Source organism: Equus asinus, chromosome 19 (assembly GCF_041296235.1).
Source record: "Equus asinus isolate D_3611 breed Donkey chromosome 19, EquAss-T2T_v2, whole genome shotgun sequence".
Taxonomy (NCBI): Eukaryota; Metazoa; Chordata; class Mammalia; order Perissodactyla; family Equidae; genus Equus; species Equus asinus.
This window is the reverse complement of record NC_091808.1, coordinates 27,325,713-27,346,639: the sequence shown is the minus strand read 5'-3', so window position 1 is coordinate 27,346,639 and position 20,927 is coordinate 27,325,713. Positions and strand designations below refer to the sequence as shown.

General features: G+C 38.7%; 1 protein-coding gene across 18 annotated transcripts in view; it reads right to left on the bottom strand.

The window, feature by feature from the left end:
• The window catches only part of KANSL1L (KAT8 regulatory NSL complex subunit 1 like), a 138,463-nt gene extending 118,304 nt beyond the window's left edge, over positions 1 to 20,159 (bottom strand). For 4 of the 18 annotated variants that reach the window (XM_070489861.1, XM_070489856.1, XM_070489857.1 and 1 more), the window contains exons 1-2: positions 19,926 to 20,159; positions 3,288 to 4,395 (exon numbers count right to left, since the gene is read on the bottom strand). In XM_070489861.1, coding sequence (XP_070345962.1) covers positions 3,288 to 4,366 — 1,079 coding nt within the window. In that variant the 5' untranslated portion in view covers positions 4,367 to 4,395; positions 19,926 to 20,159. Of the gene's footprint in view, positions 1 to 3,287; positions 4,396 to 19,072; positions 19,211 to 19,925 lie in introns of those variants that run through there. The other 14 variants (XM_070489853.1, XM_070489862.1, XM_070489863.1 and 11 more) reach the window with 5 other exon arrangements.
• Between the last annotated feature and the right edge of the window lie 768 nt (positions 20,160 to 20,927).

Below are 20,927 nucleotides of genomic sequence, written 5' to 3'. Positions count from 1 at the left end.
AGAAGTCTATTCATATTCAGGAGAGATAATGAAAAGAATGTGTTAGTACTCACCTCAAAATTTAGATCCACAAAATGCACCCTTTTTATCTATTTTATGTTGAATTCTGAACTTTATTCGTTAAAAATATTCATCTATGTTTGAAAAATGAGCTTTCAGAGATGTGAGAAGAAAGTAAAAATAAAAGAAAAAATTAACTCATCAGGATGTTTTAAATTATAAAATGAATTTAACAACTTGAAACAGATCTAATTCCAATTTAAAAAACCATTTTTAGACTCACATCAAAAGATACAAATAATTAATGCTGTTATTTGTTCCAAATTCAATGTCAAAATTAATAAAATGTTGCGAAACAATCTTTCCCACAAGAAATCTATTAGCATTAGTAAAAATATTCAAAATTTACTATCTAATTTTGGGGGAGGTATATAAAATCAAGAAATGTCAAACAGAGTTCAAATAGCTAAATACAAAGCAACAAACAAAAAAACCCAGACAATTATCAAATAATTCAATGAATTAAGGAATTTAGAGAGTTATTATATAAATTTAGTAATATTGATTTGAATTGATCAGATGAGTGTAATCTTAGAACAAAGTGTATTTGATCTGTGGAAATACAGATATGAGCTTTAATAACCAAGGCATCATAATATTAAATGGTCAATAATGCAAGAGGCTAGAAGTTTATCTTAAAGAATATTAAACTTACTAGATTCATTATTTTCCTAAAATGCATGTCTAGCGTCCCTGAAGCCCTTCCAGTTGATTAGGGGAAAAAAGAAAGCTAGAATGAGAAATAAACTTTCCAAGCCTGATCCCAAATTTTTTTCCAGGCTACTTTACTTCAATTTTCCTCAATAAACTGGTAGAGTTAACAAGAAAAGAGATGATATGTATATTGCTTGATGCTTTGTATAAAAATTTTTTCCAAAAGTTTGAATTTCCCTGTCTGTGTATGTTTTATAGAAATGTCTGAACTTACTGTTTTCTCACTAAACTCCAGAAGTAAATGCAAATCTTAAAACAAAATGTTTTCAGCCATCAGTAATTATATGCTTAATATATAAGAGATCTTTTTAAAGTATAAAATGTGGTTTCCACCCTTACTAGGTGTTGAGTTATTAAGACTAATAGATAAATTAGCAAATCACATAGGACAAAATATGATTTAATGGTAAATGTTATGGCAGATTAAGTGCTGTAGGAGATCAATGAAACAGAATATTAATGAAAGTCAAAATAATCTAGAAAGACAAGATTTTCTTATTTCTGTTTCTAGCTTAAAAGAGGTGAACTTGCCAGTCAGCTGTTCTCAACAAAAAGTAAATCATTTACTAAATTTATCTACTATATTTTATTAAACTGAATTACTTCAAAAGCATTATAAATATAAAAATGGATAAATTTCTGGACTACTTTCAGAACACGTGCTTAATCATTCTTGTGGTTACAAGCATCAGTAATATAATGCTGACAAAGTTGCACGGCCCAACAAAAAGAATGTGGGTTTAAAGTCTCATACATGGACAAGATTCCTAGTCTACCACTTACTTGCCTTTTGGCCACGGGCAAGTGACTTAACCAAGGTGAGCCTGTTTCTTCTTAAGTAAAATAAATATAACAACAATTACCTCCCATAGTTGTTGAAAGGATTGAATAATATATCATATGCAAAATAAATAGCACAATGCCAGTCAGAAAACTAATATGTGCTCAATAACTATTAGCTCCCACATTCAAACATATTTCAAATATAGTGATAACAGAACACCCAAAGACTGGAATGCTCACTTTGCTTTACATTTTATCCTCACTATAAAAATTAATATAATACTGATCTTCTATTTATTAGTAAAAATTAATGTGCTGTTTCTAATTCTATAATGATTCTCATTCATCTTTGAGAATTTTATAAAAATGATGGACTTCCTCCTCCCAAAATACTATATACAAACATACATACACACACACACACACACACACACACACAGAGTAGTTTGCATCAATTTAGAGATATTAACAGATTCCCTGACCCTGAAAGCTAGATTAAAAACTATGCTTTATCTGGCTATTTAAATAAAATTCAAATTAAATAAAAAATTGAGGGGCCAGACTGTGGCATAGTGATTAAATTCGTGCACTCCACTTCAGCAGCCCAGGGTTCACAAGTTCAAATCCTGGGTGCAGATCTGGCACCACTCGTCAGGCCACACTGTGGCGGCATCCCACATAAAACAGAGGAAGATTGGGTCCAGCATGATGGCACAGTGGTTAAGTTCTCGTGCTCCACTTCAGCAGCCCAGGGTTCACCAGTTCAGATCCCTGGCGCAGATCTACACACCACTTATCAAGCCATGCTGTGGTAGGCATCCCACATATAAAGTAGAGGAAGATGGGCATGGATGTTAGCTCAGGGCCAGTCTTCCTCAGCAAAAAGAGGAAGATTGGTAGGAGATGTTAGCTCAGGGCTTATCTTCCTCAAAAGAAAAAAAAAATAGAGGAAGATTGGCACAGATGTCAGCTCAGGGCCAATCCTCCTCACAAAAGAAAAACAAAGGAAAAACTCAGTTCCTCAGTTGCACTGGCCACATTTCAGGTGCTCAACAGCCACACGAGGTAGTGCCTAGTGGATAACACACATATAGAACATTTCCATCATCTCAGAAACCTCCATCAGATAGAGCTGGAATGTTAACAAGGTTTGATAAGTAAAACTCTTTTTCTTTGTGTTTTTATTTTGCTTTTTTAAATATCTAGATATCCCTGTTTGAAGGAGATTCCCGAGAGGGTAAAGGCTGTGAATATTTGGCCCACAACTGAATCTCTAGGGTCCAGCACATAACAAGCATTCAATAACAAAAAAAATTAGGTCAATTTATATGTACTCTCAACTGACAAACTCCTGAAGCCAATGAGGGCTCCCTATGTGAAGACTTCAAATTTTCTGAGTTTTAGCTATACATATTGGCTAGATCACTTAAGCAAAATTTTAAGCCTAGTCCATAGCCTATTGCATTCAAGAACAGAAAAAATGCTGCTAATTAGCTTTCATTATTCCTGGACAGAACAGTTGAGTAACTTATTTTTAAATAGTATGTATATATTCACACACAGTAGTTTAAAATATAGAATGTTTTAAAAATTCACCGAAGTCTTGTAACTTAAATATTATAGCATTAAGTTTTTAGAAAATCTGTTTCCTTTCAACATATCTTGAAATCAAGACAAAATTGTTGCTATATACAGAACAGTAAAAGGTCTAATAATGATTTTGCACTTACACTGCCACATTTTTCCTAATGGTATATTCATCCAAATCGTCATCAGAGCTGCTAACAGTTGCATCAGAATCCAGACCCTCTTCAACATGAGACAACAGCCCTGTAGCAGACAGTGCAAATCTTTGGATTTCTGCAGCTGTACACTGTGCAAAGCCATTTTTTGTATCATTCCACAATTTATTCTCTGCAGTCAATATATTGACGTCTGGCTTAATTTCAGTGCATTTAGGTAAACTGTTCTCTAAAACTGTGGTAGGTTCATGAAAGATCTTCATTTTGGGGAGTTGATGTTTCATGGAAAATTTCATTTGCTGACCATAGTGCTTAACAACATGCTTTGCCAGGAGCATCTGCAGATGTTTCTGAGTTCTTCGAGCCTGGCTAAGTAAGACTTTCTGTTTGCTCACACAATGAAGTAAACGAGCATTCACTTCCTCCTCTTTCTCAGCAGCTGAGGAACTAGCAGGCACATTTGAGTGGCCAGGCCCCATTTTCTTTTGAGCACAGTGTAATAAACCCTTTTGAATCTCAGCATCAGTAATTTTACCCAAAAGTGCATTCTTTTGGTACCATTTACAGTTTTGCAGTTGCACATTAGTGTCTTTGGTTATATTTGAATCCAAAATAATTTGTACATCTGTCATGCACGGGCTTGTGGTATCTGACAGAGGTTCCTTTTTGATGAACTCTTCAGAATGAGAATGACAGATTTTACTGAGCTGAATGTTGCTGCCATTACACAGTATGTTTTTCAGCTTATTGCAGTTGGGTTCTCCTAATTTCTTTTGTTTATAATTCTCATTGTGTTTATTTAATGTAGAATTAGAACTCATTAAAAGAACTGTCTGATAGTGTTTTGAAGACTGAGGAGAGCCAAAATGTTTTAAATTCACAAAATTAGTGTTAAGGGTAGGTTCGGGAGTTGGAAATCCCAGCATCTGAGAGAAAGCATCTCCCTTTAGCTTTTCATCTACAGTTCTTGGACTTTCCACGCATAGCATCTTGTCAGACTCCATGGTACTTGGTAAAGATGAAAAGTAGATACCCTTTGTTGCTGCCTCCCTCAGAGCTGGGGTCATGGCGAATCCTGCAGATAATTACTGGAAACCTAAAATAATGTAAAAATAAATGATCAAATGTCTAGAAAAAAAGTTTTATGCTTATACTTTTTCCAAGGGCAACATTTTCAATGTTTCTGATCCATTCTGGTGAATGGAACCAAACTCCTCCTTTATTTCCCAACTCCTAACATTATCTCTGCTCTTTCCTAGCTCATAAGGAATTCAACAAGGACTAAACTATTCTTTGCTCTAACTGTGGGCCTAATACTCCATACTCCAATTAGTTGCACGCAACCTAGCACAATAAATGTGAGACAAATATGTTTGGATGTAATTACATCTCAAGATTCCAATTTTTTGGACAATGTTTAGTGAGAGTCAAAAGAAAAAAATTCCAACCTGGAATCTGGGACTAATACTTAAAAATGTGACTCAATCTCATACTTTCAGCCAAAAGCAAGAATTATTTATCTTTATAAAATATAACAAGTTGCTCAAAATCTCCACATCTCAATTTAAACTTCACAATCTGAACCGTATTAATAACAATAACTAAAATATGCTAAATAACGAAAATATGCTAAATAACGTAAGAGAACTGAACTACAAACAAAAAGTACATAATTTCACAGCCCTTAAAAATAATGTGATAGTGAGGGGGCCGGCCCAGTGGCGCAGCAGTTAAGTTTGCACATTCCACTTCGGCGGCCCGGGGTTCGCCAGTTCAGATCCCTGGTGCGGACACAGCACCACTTGGTAAGCCATGCTGTGGTAGGCATCCCACATATAAACTAGAGGGAGATGGGCACGGATGTGAGCTCAGGGACAATCTTCCTCAGCAAAAAGAGGAGGATTGGCAGCAGTTAGCTCAGGGCTAATCTTCCTCAAAAAAAAAAAAATGTGATAGTGAAAACTCGCCTAACTGCAATGCGCAAAACTTACTCCTGAAAAAGCATCTGTAATCATTTTTTCCCTTCTCACAAACAGATAGTCATCAGTTATCCTTAGAAAAGCTGCTACCCCTGCCTGGAAAACAGTGGGGACTGTGACAGACGACTACTAAAGATTAATGTCACAATTAAACAAATTTCATCGTATTTTACCAAAAGAAAAAGTACAAAACCGTACATTCTGATTCATAGAAAAAGTTAATCCAGTACTATTGAAAACTATGAAGACTGAATGCTTAGTGAAAAAGTTTCATATCATTAACAATTATAAGTTTTTGAAGATATTTTGGAACTACTGTACTTCAAATTTTTGTTTCAACACACATAACAGTTAGTAGTTATTTAAATGGCCACACTCCCATATTGTACGTCCTCGGGTGCTAGCTGTAACTCTACATCCTTCGTTCCTTTTTAAAAACACAAAACCAAAAGCTGATTCTTTCCAAAGACAAACAAGAATGATCAAAAGGAAAAAAAGGCACAAAAATTTCTATGTAATTAAAAAAAACCATACACAGGGTTAAAAAAACATGATGGGCTAGGAGACAATATCTGCGACATGTACAACAGACAAAGGATGAGTACTCCAGAATAGATAAAGAACCCATACAAATGGGGAAAGGATACAGCAATCAAGCACTTCACAGATGAGGACATCCAGATGGTCATTAAACATATATACTCAGTCTCACAGCAATGAAGGAAATGTAGAGTAATAAAGAGACCAGTTTTCCAACCACCAAATTCAAGAATACTGTTTTAAGTCTGAAAATATCATTTATCATGGGAACGTACATAAATAAGATTTCTCACATCTCTTTGGACTATAAATTGATTCAAGAATTTGACAATAATGTGGAAAATGTGTTTGTCACAGGTGCACAAGAGAGCAGTGTTTACAACAGCAAAACATTCTTTCAAAGCAACCTAGATATCTAACAATAAGAGAATGGATACTAAAATATGATGGAACACTATATAGCAGTTAAAAAAGAATGACATAGATCTATATATATCAACATGGACACACCTTAGAAACAGTATAAAGTTAGAAAAAAAGAACACTTAAGAATATACATAGCATGGTATCATATAAATAAAATACAAACAAAACCATACCATATATACACACAGTAATGTGTATTTGTGTGTTTACATGTTAATAAGAGTAAAAAATGAACCAGAAAAATATCCACCAAATTTGTAACAGTAGTTGCATCAGGTAAATTCCATGAAACAGAACTAAGACTGGCACTTTAAGAGTTGAGTTTTAACTACAAGTTTATTAATTGGGGGGAAAAGACAATGCAAAATGAACAAATGTTAATTGTTGTTAATTCTATGTGATAAAAATACAAATTTTTGCCTTCTTTACACTTTACTGCATAATGTCTCAAAAACAAGTAGCGATTTCTGTATAATCCTCTCCCCAAATTCTGTATGTCTCAAAATGTATACAGTTTTATACAATGTCTCAAAAATAATAAATCCTATAAACCAGATTTTCATTTATCTTAAATCCAAAAAGAAAACCAGGAAAACATAAATAATCAGATTATTGGGATTTACACATATATATATTTTACACTCTACTTTTATGAGAAATAGAAAAATAATTATAAAACAAAGTAGCACCGAGAATTCTTTTTTCAAGATTCAATCTGTCACTTGATTGACAGATTGACTATTATCTTCTAATCTATAAACATCTACAGTAGTATTCAGATAAGTCCATTGCTCTCTAAGGGAAACTGCCTTAATCATAGTTCTTGCTGATGAGGTAGTCATATTCAAAATACTAAACTCTGTCCCCTCCCTACCCACTTTCTCCCTCTCAAAAATGTGAACAGGGTGCTAATGAGATAATCAAAGTGGCTAGCAACAGGAGCAGAAGGTGAAATATCATGAAGAAGGAGAATTCATCTTAGGCTCTAGATAAATTAAGATAAGGAAAAACTAAAAATAAGAGGTAGAGAAAAGATACACAGATTGACAGTTACAAACTAGAGTTGGCAGCAAAAAGAGAAGGAAAAGAAATGTAGAGATTGAGAGTAGCTAAGGCACATTTATGGTAGAGAACTAGAATAAACATACACAAACTCTGGTGAGATCTCTAGGGCTTACTTGGTATGACAGGTAGCTTCTAAAAGGATCTTAATAATTCCCACCTCCTGGGTTTCATGCCCTCGTGTAACCCTCTCCTCCTGAGTGGAGATTGGATTTAGTGACTTGCTTCTAGCAAACAAGGCAGCAGAGGTGACGAGACGTCACTTCCGAGACCAGGTTACAGAGACTAAGCTTCCATCTTGTCACCCTATCTCACTCTCTCACTCAGGGATGCCAGGGGTCATGTTATGAGCTGGGAAGACCCACATGGCCAAGCACTAATGTCTCCAGCCAACAGACAGGAATAACCAAAAGCCTGCCAAAAGCCATGCAAGTGGTCTGAGAAGCACATCCTTCCCCAGCCAACCCTTCAGATGACTCCAGCCCCAGCCAATACCCTGACTGCTGCTGTGTGAGAAGCCTCGAGTCACAGGCACTCAGCTAAGCCACGTCTAGATTCCTGAGCCACAGAAATTCTGAAAGAAATGCTTTAAGTCATTAAATTTGAAGGCAGTTTGTTACACAGCAATAGATAACTAATACACTTGGATATGAAGACTTTTGGGTTCTAGTCTCTGGAAGGCCCAGCCATAGCACAGTTCCTATTCTAGGATTTCCATGAAGTTCTTCTGCACTCTATTCCCAAGTGTATCATTATAAAAAATCCTAGCCTGAAAGTCTCTTCACTTTGCAACCAAATGAGACGCATAAAAATAGATGCCTCCTGTAAATAAAAAAAATTTTAATTATGCTCATAGTTTTAGCATAAAACAGTGTATTTATTCCAACTTTTAAAATTATTTAAATACGTAATCATTGTGTACACCAATGTTTCCTAACTGATTACTCTACACTCGACCACTTCGGACAACCTCCTCCATATTATGTAAATGACTACCCTTGTCACTAACACTTCTAAGGACCTATGAAGGCTTGGATTTTTTACTATTTTGTGTACTATATCAACAACACAAAAAAGTATCTGACATACAGCAGGTGTTCAATGAATATCTGGTGAATAAATAAGTGGGTGCCATTAAACTTAGATCCAAAGTCATCTGTACCATGGCCGAGAAAGGTCTACATCGTCAGGTCCCTGACTACTTCGCCTTCTACAACTGTCTCCATTGGTTACCACACTGCAGAAACACAGGCCGCTGTGCTATTCTTAACACACACCAGCAAGTCCCTGCTTCAGGGACTTTGTGCCTGCAATTCTCTCAGCCTGGAACAATTTTCCACAAATAAGATAGCTGGCTCCCTCACTTCATTCATTTTTCTGCTCTACAGTCATCACAGAGGCCTGCCTTGACCAACATATTGAAAATAGCTTTGGCCCCTCACATCACGGATCTTCACTCCTTCACACTGCTTTATTGTTTCTCGTAGCACTAAGCACTACTTGACATTTTATTACATTCTAGGGAGGAATACAGGTAAAGGGCAGAACTCTATTCTGTTCAATGTTCTAATCCCCAGCACTTAAAACAATGCCTGGTACACAATAATTGTCAGGTATTTGCTGACTGAATTAATAACCAAGTGAGTCATGATTTTAAAAGGTGTACCAGGATTTAGGTAGTAATAAGTAGTAACAACGCCTATTTCAATTATTATTTTTAAAATTAATGTTACAAACACAGCAACATATAGAAAGGATAATATATCACAACCACGTATGGCTTATTGCATAAACACAAGACTGGTTCAACATTTAAAAAGTTAACTACTGAAATTCACCATATCAAAAGACTAAAACAGAAAAAATATGATCTCAATAGATGAAGAAGAGGCATTCAACAAAATCCAGTAACCATTCGTGATTAGAAAAAAAAACTCAGCAAATTAGGAAAAGGAGGGAAACTATTTAACCTAAAAAAGAGCAACTATACAAAAGCCTAGAGATCACTTTATAATTAATGAAGAAAGACTGAGTGCTTCTGCCCTAGGATTGGAAGTGAGGTAAGACGTCTGTTTTTACCACTCCTATTCATCATCATACTGAAGGTCCTAGCCAGTACAACAGAAGAAAATAGAAATAAAAAGCTACACAGATTGGAAAGTAAAAAGTAAAACCGTGTCTGTTCACAGATGATATGACTTGCTACACAGAAAAATCCCAAGAAATCTATAAAAAAGGCTACTAGGTCAGCCGGCCTGGTAGCATAGTGGTTAAGTTAGCGCACTCCACATCGGCGGCCCGGGGTTTGCAGGTTCGGATCCCAGGCATGGACCTACACACTGCTTATCAAATCATGCTGTGGCAGCATCCCATACACAAAATAGAGGAGGACTGGCATAGATGTTAGGTCAGGGACAATCTTCCTCACCAAAAAAAAAAAAAAGGAAAAAAGCTCACAGATCTAATATGATTACTAAGGTGGCAGACAGAAGGTCAAGAAACAACAATCACTTATATTTCCATATACCAGAAACAAAAAATTGGAAGTAGAAATTTGTAAAACAGTATTAATTCCAATAGCTCCAAAAATATGAAATACCTAGGTATAAATCTAACAAATATGTGCAGGAACTATATCCTGAAAAAAAAAAACCAATGAAAAAGATCAAAGACCTAAATAAATAGAGTGATAAACTGTGTTCACTCGATTTTAGAGTATTAGGGTTAGATTATTCAATATTGTTACAATGTTAATTCTTCTCAAACTTGATCTATAGATTCAACACAATCCCAATCAAAATCTTGGCAGGATTTTTTGCTGATATCAACAACTGATTCAAAAATTTATACGAAAAGAGAAGAGAACTAAAATAGCAATAACAAAAAAAGAAGAAACCTGAAGGACCCATACTACCTATCAACTTATGATAGTCAACTAAGTGCGGCACTGCTAAAAGAATGGACACATAGATCAATGTAAAGAATAGAGAGCCCCAAAAACAGACTCACACAAACATGGTCAATTGACTTCTCACAACGTTGTAATGGCAATTCAATGTAGAAAGACTAGTTTTCTTAACAAATGATTCTGGAACAACAGGACATCCATATGCAAAAAACTGAGCCTTAACCCGTGCCACATACCATACATAAAAATGGTCACACCGATCAGAATGGATGATAGACCTAAATGTAAAACTTAAAACCATAAAATTTCTATAAAAAACGAAGCAAAAAAAATCTTTGTGATAGTGGGTTAGGCAAAGATCTTTTAGCTATGACACCAAAAATATGACTCAAAAAAATCGATAAGTTGGACCTTCTCAAAAATAGAATAAATATTAAATAAAATAAATATTTAAAAATAATTTAAAACATAACAATTTGGGAGCCTTTGACATATATGCAGAAGACACATGTTCAGGAGTTGGTACAAATCAGATGTACATACTCCTGGAAGTCCCAGAATTTACCATTCAGGTTAACTCTCAATAATGGTTTTGACCTTTATATAGTTTTAAATTGTAATTATTATCAATCGTGTTTTATTTCACTTTCATGCATAATGGACTAGTTAGAGGCAGAATGCATAAGGAAAGGAATACTGATTTGAGAGAGCAAAATAATAACTGCAAATTTACTTCAAGATATCTCCATTAGTTCCATAAACTGTATTCCACATGATCATAATTATTTTATAGCACTTACAGCTTCCTCCAGTATTTCAGAAGCCAATTTAAAAACCAAGACAGACTATCTAGCTACAAGTAAAGCCATCTGGTTTTCATTTGGGTATAAAGAGTATCCATACTGCAACATGTTATTTAAAGTGCTTCTGAATGGCAGCTGAAAACCTATTTCATCTTTTAGAAACAAAACAAACTAAAAATGTTTCAAAAATTTTTATGGAAATAAAACAGTTGACTTTTTTTAAAGCAGAAAATGAAGAAATGGCCAACACTGAATCATAAATGTAGTTTTGTCTATTTTTGGAAGAAGCAAGACTTTAACCTCCATTTGATATATATTCAATCTAAAACCAAACATTCAACAATTCAGTTAACACATACTTATTGAGCAACATGTAACAGACACTATCCTAAACGCTAGAAAGATGGTGGTGAACATGAAAAATAAGGTTTCCCTTCTCACAGAGCTTACATTCTAGCAAATGGTAGTATAGAATTAATATACAAATAAGAAAATATCAACTAAATAACGGTTACAGAGTGTTTTCATAAAAAGTAAACAAAAGAAAGTGATAGAGCATGACTACATTGGGGCAGGAGTTAATTTAGATTTGTAGATGAAGGAATGCCTCTGTGTTGACGACATCTGCTCTGAGACCTGAAATGACAATAAAAATCTAACCAAGATTTGGGGTAAGAGCATTACAATGAAAACGGACAACTAACAAAGCTTTAGGGCAGGAATAAATTTGGTGTCTTTATGGAACTAAAATGACAAATACGTCTAGAACATAATGAGCCAGAGAGAAAGAGTACCAGGATACAAGATTAGAGATGTAATTGGGGTCCAAACCATGGACATTTTATGTAAGTCAAAGGAAAGCCAGTGAAGATAATGGATGAGAGAGTAACATGATCTGATTTACATTTTTTAAAAATGACTCTGGCTGTTTTGTAGAGAAAAGATTTGTTTTGGAGAAAGAATGGAAACAGCTTCCAAGAACGGAAGGATGGAGACCAAGTGGAAAGCTACTGAAGTAATCTAAACTAGAGACGGTACTGGTAGCTTGGACTAGGGAGGAAGCAGTAGAAATAAAAATGGCGAATCTAGGGAATGTTTCAAGGTAGAGCTGACAAAACTTTTGACAGATTTTGTGGGGTTAAGGTCAAGAAAGCAATCAAGTATGACTCCTACGTTGTTTTGCTTGAGCAACTGAGTGGTCAGTGGTGTTATTGTCTGAAACGGGGCAGACCTGGGAGACAGAAAGTTGAAAGAGAAAAATAAAAAGTTCTGTTTGGCATACGTTGTGTCTGAAGTGCCTACTAGCCAGCCAACCAAGTGGAGGAAGTTGGATAAACAAGCCTAGAGTTTAAGCAAGAAGTCACAGTTAGAGATGTTATTTGGGGGAGTCACTGGCATATAAATAGTATTTAAAACCAAAGGACTAGAAGAATTTACTGAAGGAGAGAGTATAAGCAAAGAAGAGAAAGGAGCCCAGGATCAAGCCCTGAGGATCACTCACATTTATTTGGGCAAAGGAGGAGGAGTTACAAAAGAAAAAGAGCCCTAAAAGGAGACTTAAAAAGTCCAGTCAGTGAGGTAGAAGAAAATTCCAGAGAGAGTGGAACTGAGATACCAAAGTGTTTAACAGTATACAGAGAAGACATCAAGAGCTAGTGAGGCCAAATAAAATGAGGTTAAAGAAATGAGAGATGATACATGGTTTTCTGAGAAATCTGTTGAAAAGTCTTGCTTTTTCTTAAAAGTTAAAGAAATACGCAACTCCAGCCCGTACTAGCCTTCCATGTGGGAGAAGGAAAACACCCAAAAACAGCCCCCTTTAGTCATCCTGTCCCACCTAAGAGGGGGGACAAATTGAGAAGCATTTGTGAAGTTCACAGTCCAGGGGCACAGGCAGGCTCTCTAAAAGACAGACCTAATCATCAGACTATAGAATGCTTCCCACACCCCCACATCTTACGAAAGGCCTATTTACCGGAGTTCCTTTTACCAAGCAAATTATGTCCCCTCTTTCAACAAGAAATTACAAGGCATACTAAAAGGCAAAGAACAGTTTCAAGAGACAGAGCAAGCATCAGAACCAGACTCAGATACCGCAGGAATGTCGGAATCCTCAGACGGTGAACCTAAAAGAACTTCAACAACAAATTATGATTAATTTACTAAAGGGTCTAACAGAAAAAGCAGACCACATATAAGAATAGACACATAATGTAAGCAGAGAGATAAAAATTCTAAGAAAGAATCAAAAAAGAATGCAGAAATCAGTAACACTGTAACAAAAATGAGAATACCTTTGATGGGCTCATTAGTCGACTGAACATGGCTGAGAAAAGAATCTCTGAGTTTGAGGATATGTCAATAGAAACTTCCAAAAGTGAAAAACAAACAGAAAAAAGACTGAAAAAAATGGAACAGAATATCCAAAAACTGTGAGCCAACTATAAAAGGTACTAACATACATACAATGGGAATACCAGAAGGTAAAGAGAGAAAAGAGCAGAAAAAGCATTTGAAGCAATGACTGAGAATTTCTCCAAGTTAACGTCAAACATTAAACCACAGAGCCAGGAAGTTCAGAGAACACCAAACAAGAGAAATGCCAAAAGTACATTAAATAGCATATTATCACTCAATAAATGAAGCACTGTATTAAAATTATATTACATGAAATTATAAATAATTAATGGTATACTTACAATTAGTTCACTTAAAAATTTTTACTAAAAATTATTTATCACATATTCTTCCCACTAGAATGAAAGCTACAAGATGGCAGGATTTCAATGTTTTCATTCATTGCTGTAGCCTAGAATACTGTTCAGCACTTAGCAGGCCCTTAATAAACACCTCTTCAATAAATACCATCCAAAATAATAAAATTATTTCGAACTTTCAAGGAAGGAGGTTCATGAGATATTTTATTGGGAAGAGTCTTAAGGCTAGGAAATGTTAGTAGAGAACACTGCTGTCCAACAGAAATAGGATGTGAGCTACATGTGTAATTTTAAATTTGCTACCAGACATATTTTAAAAAGTAAAAAGAAACATATGAAATAAATTTCAATTTCATCGAACTCATTATGTACAAAATATTATTACTTCAACCTGTAATCAATATAAAAATCTTAATGAGATATTTTATGTTCTTTCGTATGTGTGCTAAGTCTCAAAATCCAATGTTTATTTTACATTTAGCACAACCTCAACTTGGACTAGCCACATTTCAAGTGCTCAACAGTCACATGTGGTTAAAGACTATTGTTCTAGACAGCAGAAGGTGTAAAGTATATGGTCCCCATAAGTAAACAAGAACCAATCATTAACTAAAATATTTCAGTCCCCAAAGTTCTTACCCAAACATATTGTTTAGTATTTTGGGGCACCCATAATATTTTAGGTTATACAGAAAGAATATGGAAAACGAAAATCCTCAAAGAGCTAAGAAGCATCTTGATCTTCTTATGAATATTCAGTTTCTAATTACTTTGGTTCCTAATTATTCAGTTTCTAATTATGCACATAATTATGTGTAAAAAAAGTATTTGGATCTTAGCTAAATCTAAGAAATTTCTTTCTAGCTGCTGAAATACTGTACTTTACTTACTCCAGGCACCAGCATCATCTTTGATGATTACTTCTTTCGAGATAATCAAGCAAAGTATGCCCCTTCTTTCAAAGAGTTTAGTCTAATGATACAGAACTTCAAAGAACCCGGAACAGATAAAACTGAAAAAAAACTAAACTCCTTTTGGCCACAACATACAGAAACTAAAATATTAAGCTAACAAGATTTAACAAGCAAAACTGCAAGTTAAGAAACCAACCATATCACAACCCTGTCAAAGAAAACGAGATCATTTTGAATATCTGTCAAGAGGCAACAGTTGTAGATTATTCAAAAATCAATTCTATCTTCTGGGCATGATTTTCACTTTTACTAAAGTTTTTACCACAGGGTTTTCAAATTACATTCCAGTTTAACTCCAAATAAATAAATAATAATAATTCCATAGCACTTTAGCAGCCCAGAAATGTTTGGGGTGGCAAAAAAACAAACACAGATGTCGTAAAACTGTTACAGATAATCCACCAAATAAATAACCCTACAGTGAACAGTTCAGATCTCAATATATATCCACTTTTCTTTGAAGTCTCATAAAAAATAGTGAGAAAGAAAATTTCAGTAAGATGAGACAAAGTTTATGCCTTTAAATAATAAACGTTTAAAAACTACAGAAAATCAAAAGTTTTTTCCTTCTTTTTGGTTATAACAAATTTTATTATTGTAATATAAAAATCAAATTAATTCAGAAAAAAAATGGGGGGATTGTAAGGTTAAGTCTATACCATAAATCCTAACTTTTGGCCTACAATTTAACGCAAGGAATGTTCATTGTGAATTAAGGAAGAAATTAGCTGTTTTGATGTTACTACAAATAAAAGTGTTGTCCTGTTGTCTCCAAAATGTTTCCATTAGTGACTTAATCTTTAAGATTTATAAATCATACATATTTATGAACTTAACATTAATTAAATGCAATCCGATCCCTTGGACATCATGAGATATAGTAAGTATCATTATGTCATCCCTCAAAAGCTGCATATACATAGTGAGATAATTATGATGTCAATAATTACTGAATTGATCTCAACACTTAGTAATCAGGTCTTTACAAATTAATATGTAGGTCATATATAACAATTTTTGGCATACATTCTAAAGAAAATCAAAAGTTTGCTAATCTAGTCTATTTCAGAGTTGAAACTGATAATCTAGACAATCTAGATAAGAAGAACCACCCTTCCTCCTGAGAATGAACATTAAAAATTAAAAACCAAATCTGATTTTCCATCCCCCTAAAATACCACTTCTGATTTTGACTATGATTTATATTCTAGCAGGAATATATATAATCCATGAAAAATATCCTATCCAAATCTACCCCTGAACATTAAATTTACTCTTTCAACTGGAATCTGGATAATCTGAATTCTCTTAAACACAGTAACACAAGCTAGGAATAAAAGTATTATAAAGAATGCAGATTCATCCTTAAATTAAAATAAAGTGAAAAGACTACCAATGGCATTTCTGAGAAAGGGGAGAATCCTGAAGTAGGGACAAACATTAAACTACTTTCACACTTACAACTTAAATGTGTTTCAGATAGCCAATCCATTATAATAAGTCAGAGAAAGAGTAGGAAAGAAAGACAAATTCTTTTGGCAAAATATGAAAAGCTCTTTCCAACATTACTGAAATATAAGGGGACTCAAAATTTCTAATTTCTAACTCAAAGGAAAAATCCAATTAAACAATAAAAGTATTGAAAAAGAGTTTACTCTGGTATGATTTTATTCCCCCAAAATATAGGAATTACAGAAAGTATGAATACGAAATACACTGCTGTGTTTTCAAGATTTCTTAATGCCCTATGGGTCTTCTCAATTTATAGCAGAAAACTGCAGTAACTGGCACGACCAGGGTACAGTTAGCTCAGTACTTAGTATTCAATAGTGTTTATAGCAAGAACTTCTTCCACTTTGAAAACTATGCCTAAAAAGGAATTCTCTTTGAAGACTAAAGGAATTTAATTAAAGATAACGCCACTTGGGTGGCCACATAGCACATCAAACAGATCATACTTCAAGCAGAATTATTACTATTCAGTTATAAGTGCATGATTCATACGAATATAAATGAAGTCATTTTTTTTTCTGAGTACACCAAACTTGGATTCAGAAATTTACAATTAGAAGTGCACTATTACATTTGCTCACTCTATACATTCTGGTTCCAAGTGAACTTCATGTGATTAAACACTGGTTAGTGATTGACCACCAAATGAAAATTTTTAAAAATTACTTTAGGGGCCAGCCCCGTGGCCGAGTGGTTAAGTTCGGGCGCTCTGCTTTGGTGGCCCAGGGTTTCGCTGGTTCGGATCCTGGGCACGGACATGGCACTGCTCATCAGGCCATGCTGAGGTGGTGTCCCACATGGCACAACCAGAGGCGCTCACAACTAGAATATACAACTACGTACTGGGGGGTTTTAGGGAGAAGAAGGAGGAAAAAATTTTGCAAAGAAAACATTTTTAAAAAATTACTTTAAAAAACATGCTTTAGAATTCTTCTTATGGGACTGGAAAAGAACAAAAAGTTCACTAAAAATATTAACAAAGCCTCAGTATCATAAATGAACGATTTTTCTCCCAATTCTGTAATACTTAGAGAATATCACATCCACATAAAAATAAAAAGTGTTTCTAAAAACCTAAAAATATTATCAAGTATTAAAAACTTTCATTATGAATTGTCTTCAGATTTTCATTATGGACTATCTACAGGCCTGGTACAATATTACCATGTTTACTAACATTGGCTGGTTGTTTATTTATCCCACGTGGAATAAGGAGCATAGTTCAGTGAAGTCTCTTTTCAGGACAACATTTAAAAGGAAAAAAAAAACCTTTTGGAAACGATACACTTTCCCCGCCTTTCTAAGTCAAACATACTGAAAGTAATGTAAGCTTTTATTGATGACTCAGGGTCATCACTACGTACAATGTTCCACTCTAGTCCTGTAATGCAGTCAAGACTTTAAGGACCGAGGCAGAAGAGACGATACGCTTTCAAGTCAGTAAACGGCTTGCTAATTCCCTATTAGCTTTGACTTCTGTTGCAAGGAGCTCCATTCCTTGCTGTTTATAACTTGGCAAACCCAACTGGCAAAAACAATCCTAAACACAATTCTGAACCTTTCTGCCTCCTTCAACTACTATCTAATACTCCATAAACAAATGTAAAAGGACACGGAGAGACAAATAATTGAATGAAAATTATGAAAAAAATTACATACGACATATAAGGTTTATGTATTAGGTTAAAGGCAAAGATGTTACAGGCATCAATAGGTGGGCTAGCAAGAACACTCTCAATAATGAAGCAGGGAATTTTAGACCGTAGGCTTTTTTTTTTTTAAACACAGAAAAGGCTGCAAGTGAAACTAGAATAATGTAAGTGAATTCCACTCAAGATGGATGAATGAATAAAGGAAACAGTCCGAGTTATCGTGCTAAATGGCATCACAACTGGCTGGCGCTCTTGGACAAGGGCCGCGACAGCTGGACGGCGGGAAGCGTCGACCTCTCAGCAGACAACTGCGCTCGGATCCGCGCTCAAAGCAGGGGGTCAAACAGCAGCACACTGCCAACGACGGACCCCGGCGTCACACGGAAACGCAGGGCACCCTCCCGACCTCTCAGAGGGCAAAACCGCAACAGCGCGGCAGCCACGCGGGGCGCTTTCTCCCCCCGCGCTCACCGCGAGTCAGAACAACACGGCTCCGTCAGACACGAACGACAGAGCTCAATGCCAATGAAAGCAAGGGTTCCGTCTTAACGCCAATGCCAGATGAACCAAGACACAACACGACGGATGCTCCTTTCGCGGTGTCACAAGCCTCACAAACACGTGCGCCAAACGCCCCGGCTCTGACCTCGTCATTCCTCTCACGAAAGCGCCGGAAAAGCACTTTCCAAGCTTGACGGAATAAGGCCACCTCTGCAGTGAAACTTACACTCGCGAAACAGCAGAAACGCCTCAAACATCTGCCAGCAGGAAAAATTCTAAAGATGAGAGTTACCAGATGTAACGTTAGGCATCCAAAAGTAATTTTTCCAAAGACTATTTAATGACAGGGCAATGTTTATGAGGTAAAGTTAAATGAAAATACGGCAGGATCCCAGTCTTAGGAAAAAGACAAATATGCATAGGAAAACATTTAGAAAGAAATACAAATTATTTGGATTTTTTTTCCACTCATCTTTATTTTCCAAGTTATTTTATAACAAGGTTATTTAACAAGATAAGCAACTGTTATATGAAAAGGCACATGCGACACACACGCAAAAAGTATATGTAAAAAATCAGTGTGCTAGGACTGGCCTGGATTAAGGAAAGTTTCACGTAAAACATGAGCCCAGAAAGGCTGGGGGAGACACGGCGATCGCGGGCTGGAGCTGCGCGGAAGGGGCGGCCTCCGCGACTCACCTGAGGACGCGGCTGGGAGCCGGGAGGCAGAGCAGCCAGCGGCCGCGGGCCCGGAGGACCTGCACGCCCGGCCTGGCCATGACTCTCCCATTGTGTGGCTTCGCCCCAGCTCACGGATGGGAGCCCCCCGCCGCGGACGCCGTGCTCCCCGGCAGTCCCGTGCCCCGCGGCGCGGCCCCCTCTCCGCCAGCCTCTCAGGAGGGCGCTCTCCCGGGCTCCCGCCCGGCCCCGCCAGGCGCCTCGAGGCCGGAGGCCGGCGGCCGGAAGCCCCGTGCGCCGCCGCTAACACCAGCAGCGCCGCCCGCGCCCTCCGCGCCCCGCCACCCGGACCCGGAGACGCCTTCTCCAAGGAATCTGGATCCCCCCAACCCATCCGGTCCTAAAAGCCAAGTCAGCGTGAGCCTGCGGCGAAGTACTACTCAAGACGACGAGGGCACAGCCCACACGGGCGGCCGCGCCTCAGGGCCGCCCCGCCCAGCACCGCCACCATCGCCCCGGAGGCGCGGCCGCCGAGGCAGGCGGGCTCAGACCACGTGTGCCGCCTTCTGCGCACGCGCCAGCCAAAACAAAAGGGAGGCCTGCCCAGCCCCTCCTGCCCACGTGACCGCGCCGCGGCCCGCCCCGCCCCTCCGCCCGGCCAGGACTGTTCGCTTCAGCCGTTTAAATTTGGCTGCCTTCCGACCCCTGCCCTGCGGCGCGACCCCGTGCCGGGACCCGGAGTCCGACAGCGCCGAGGGCTCCGGGCCCAGCGGCTGCGGCCGGTCGCCGGCGGCCTCCGCTCCCCTCCCCGCGCCGCCGCCGTCCCGCAGAGGAGCCCACCGCCCGGCCCGCCGCGGAGCCGCCGGCCACTCGCCTGCTGGGGCGCCCTGGCTCCCCTCCGCCGCCGCCCCGTCGGCCCGGCCGTGGTGGGCGCCGCTGAGGTGGTCGCTAGCTGCCCGCCCACCTGCCTCCCCGCCCGGCGCCGCCGCCTGTCTCAGAGCCAGCCCTGCGCCCGCCGCCGCCGCCGCCGCCGCCGCGGTTTAACAGTCCGCTCGCTGCCCGCAGCGCCGCGGCCCGGGGGACGGAGCGGGCCGGGCGGGGCGGCGGGCGGGCGGGCGGCGCCGGCCAATGGCAGCGGGGGCGGGGCCGCGCCATGCAAATGAGCGCGGCGGCGGGGAAGCCCCGGCGGGCGGGGCCTGCGGGGCGGCGGAGCGTTCTGGAAGCGGCGGCCTCCGCCGCCACCGTCCCCGCCCAGGCGCGCCGCCCGCGGCTCCCCGCCCTGCTTTGCTGCTGTGCCGCCGGGACGGGAGAACAGCGAGCGGAAGGTCGCCCGCGGCCGCCTGCCGCCGAGAGCCTCGTCGGAGCTGCCGAGTCGGGGTGTGTGCAGTGTGCTGCTGCCTGGGCTCTGCGCTCCGACTCAGAGTCCTAATTCTGTAAGACCCCCGAGGGCCCCCGAAGGCGGGTGACATCTGCCTTGGACGCAGCTGGGTCGTTTTATGGTGAAAATCAGAAGCCGGCAGCTCAAACTATGTAACACCTGTACAAAGCTGGTTTGAGTGGCTTTGGAGTTGACTCCGGTCCGCAGTAGCGCAAATAAGCGGAGTTTTATATGGAGATAGTTGGCCGGGGACACGTGACGTCGCCGAGACTCTTGCACCTGGCCCGGCGCTCCGCTCGCCGCTGAACTACACCCGGCCTTGCCCCAGCCACGCACTCAGTATTTTTTTTTTTTTTAAAATAAACTGAGCACTAAATATAGCTCCTGAAATACAGGCTTTCCTAAGCACGTAATTTACACATGGAATGATTTAGGGGAAGAAGGGCCCTAGAATTTTATATTCAGAAAGACATTTGCTATTATTTCAATCTCATTAAT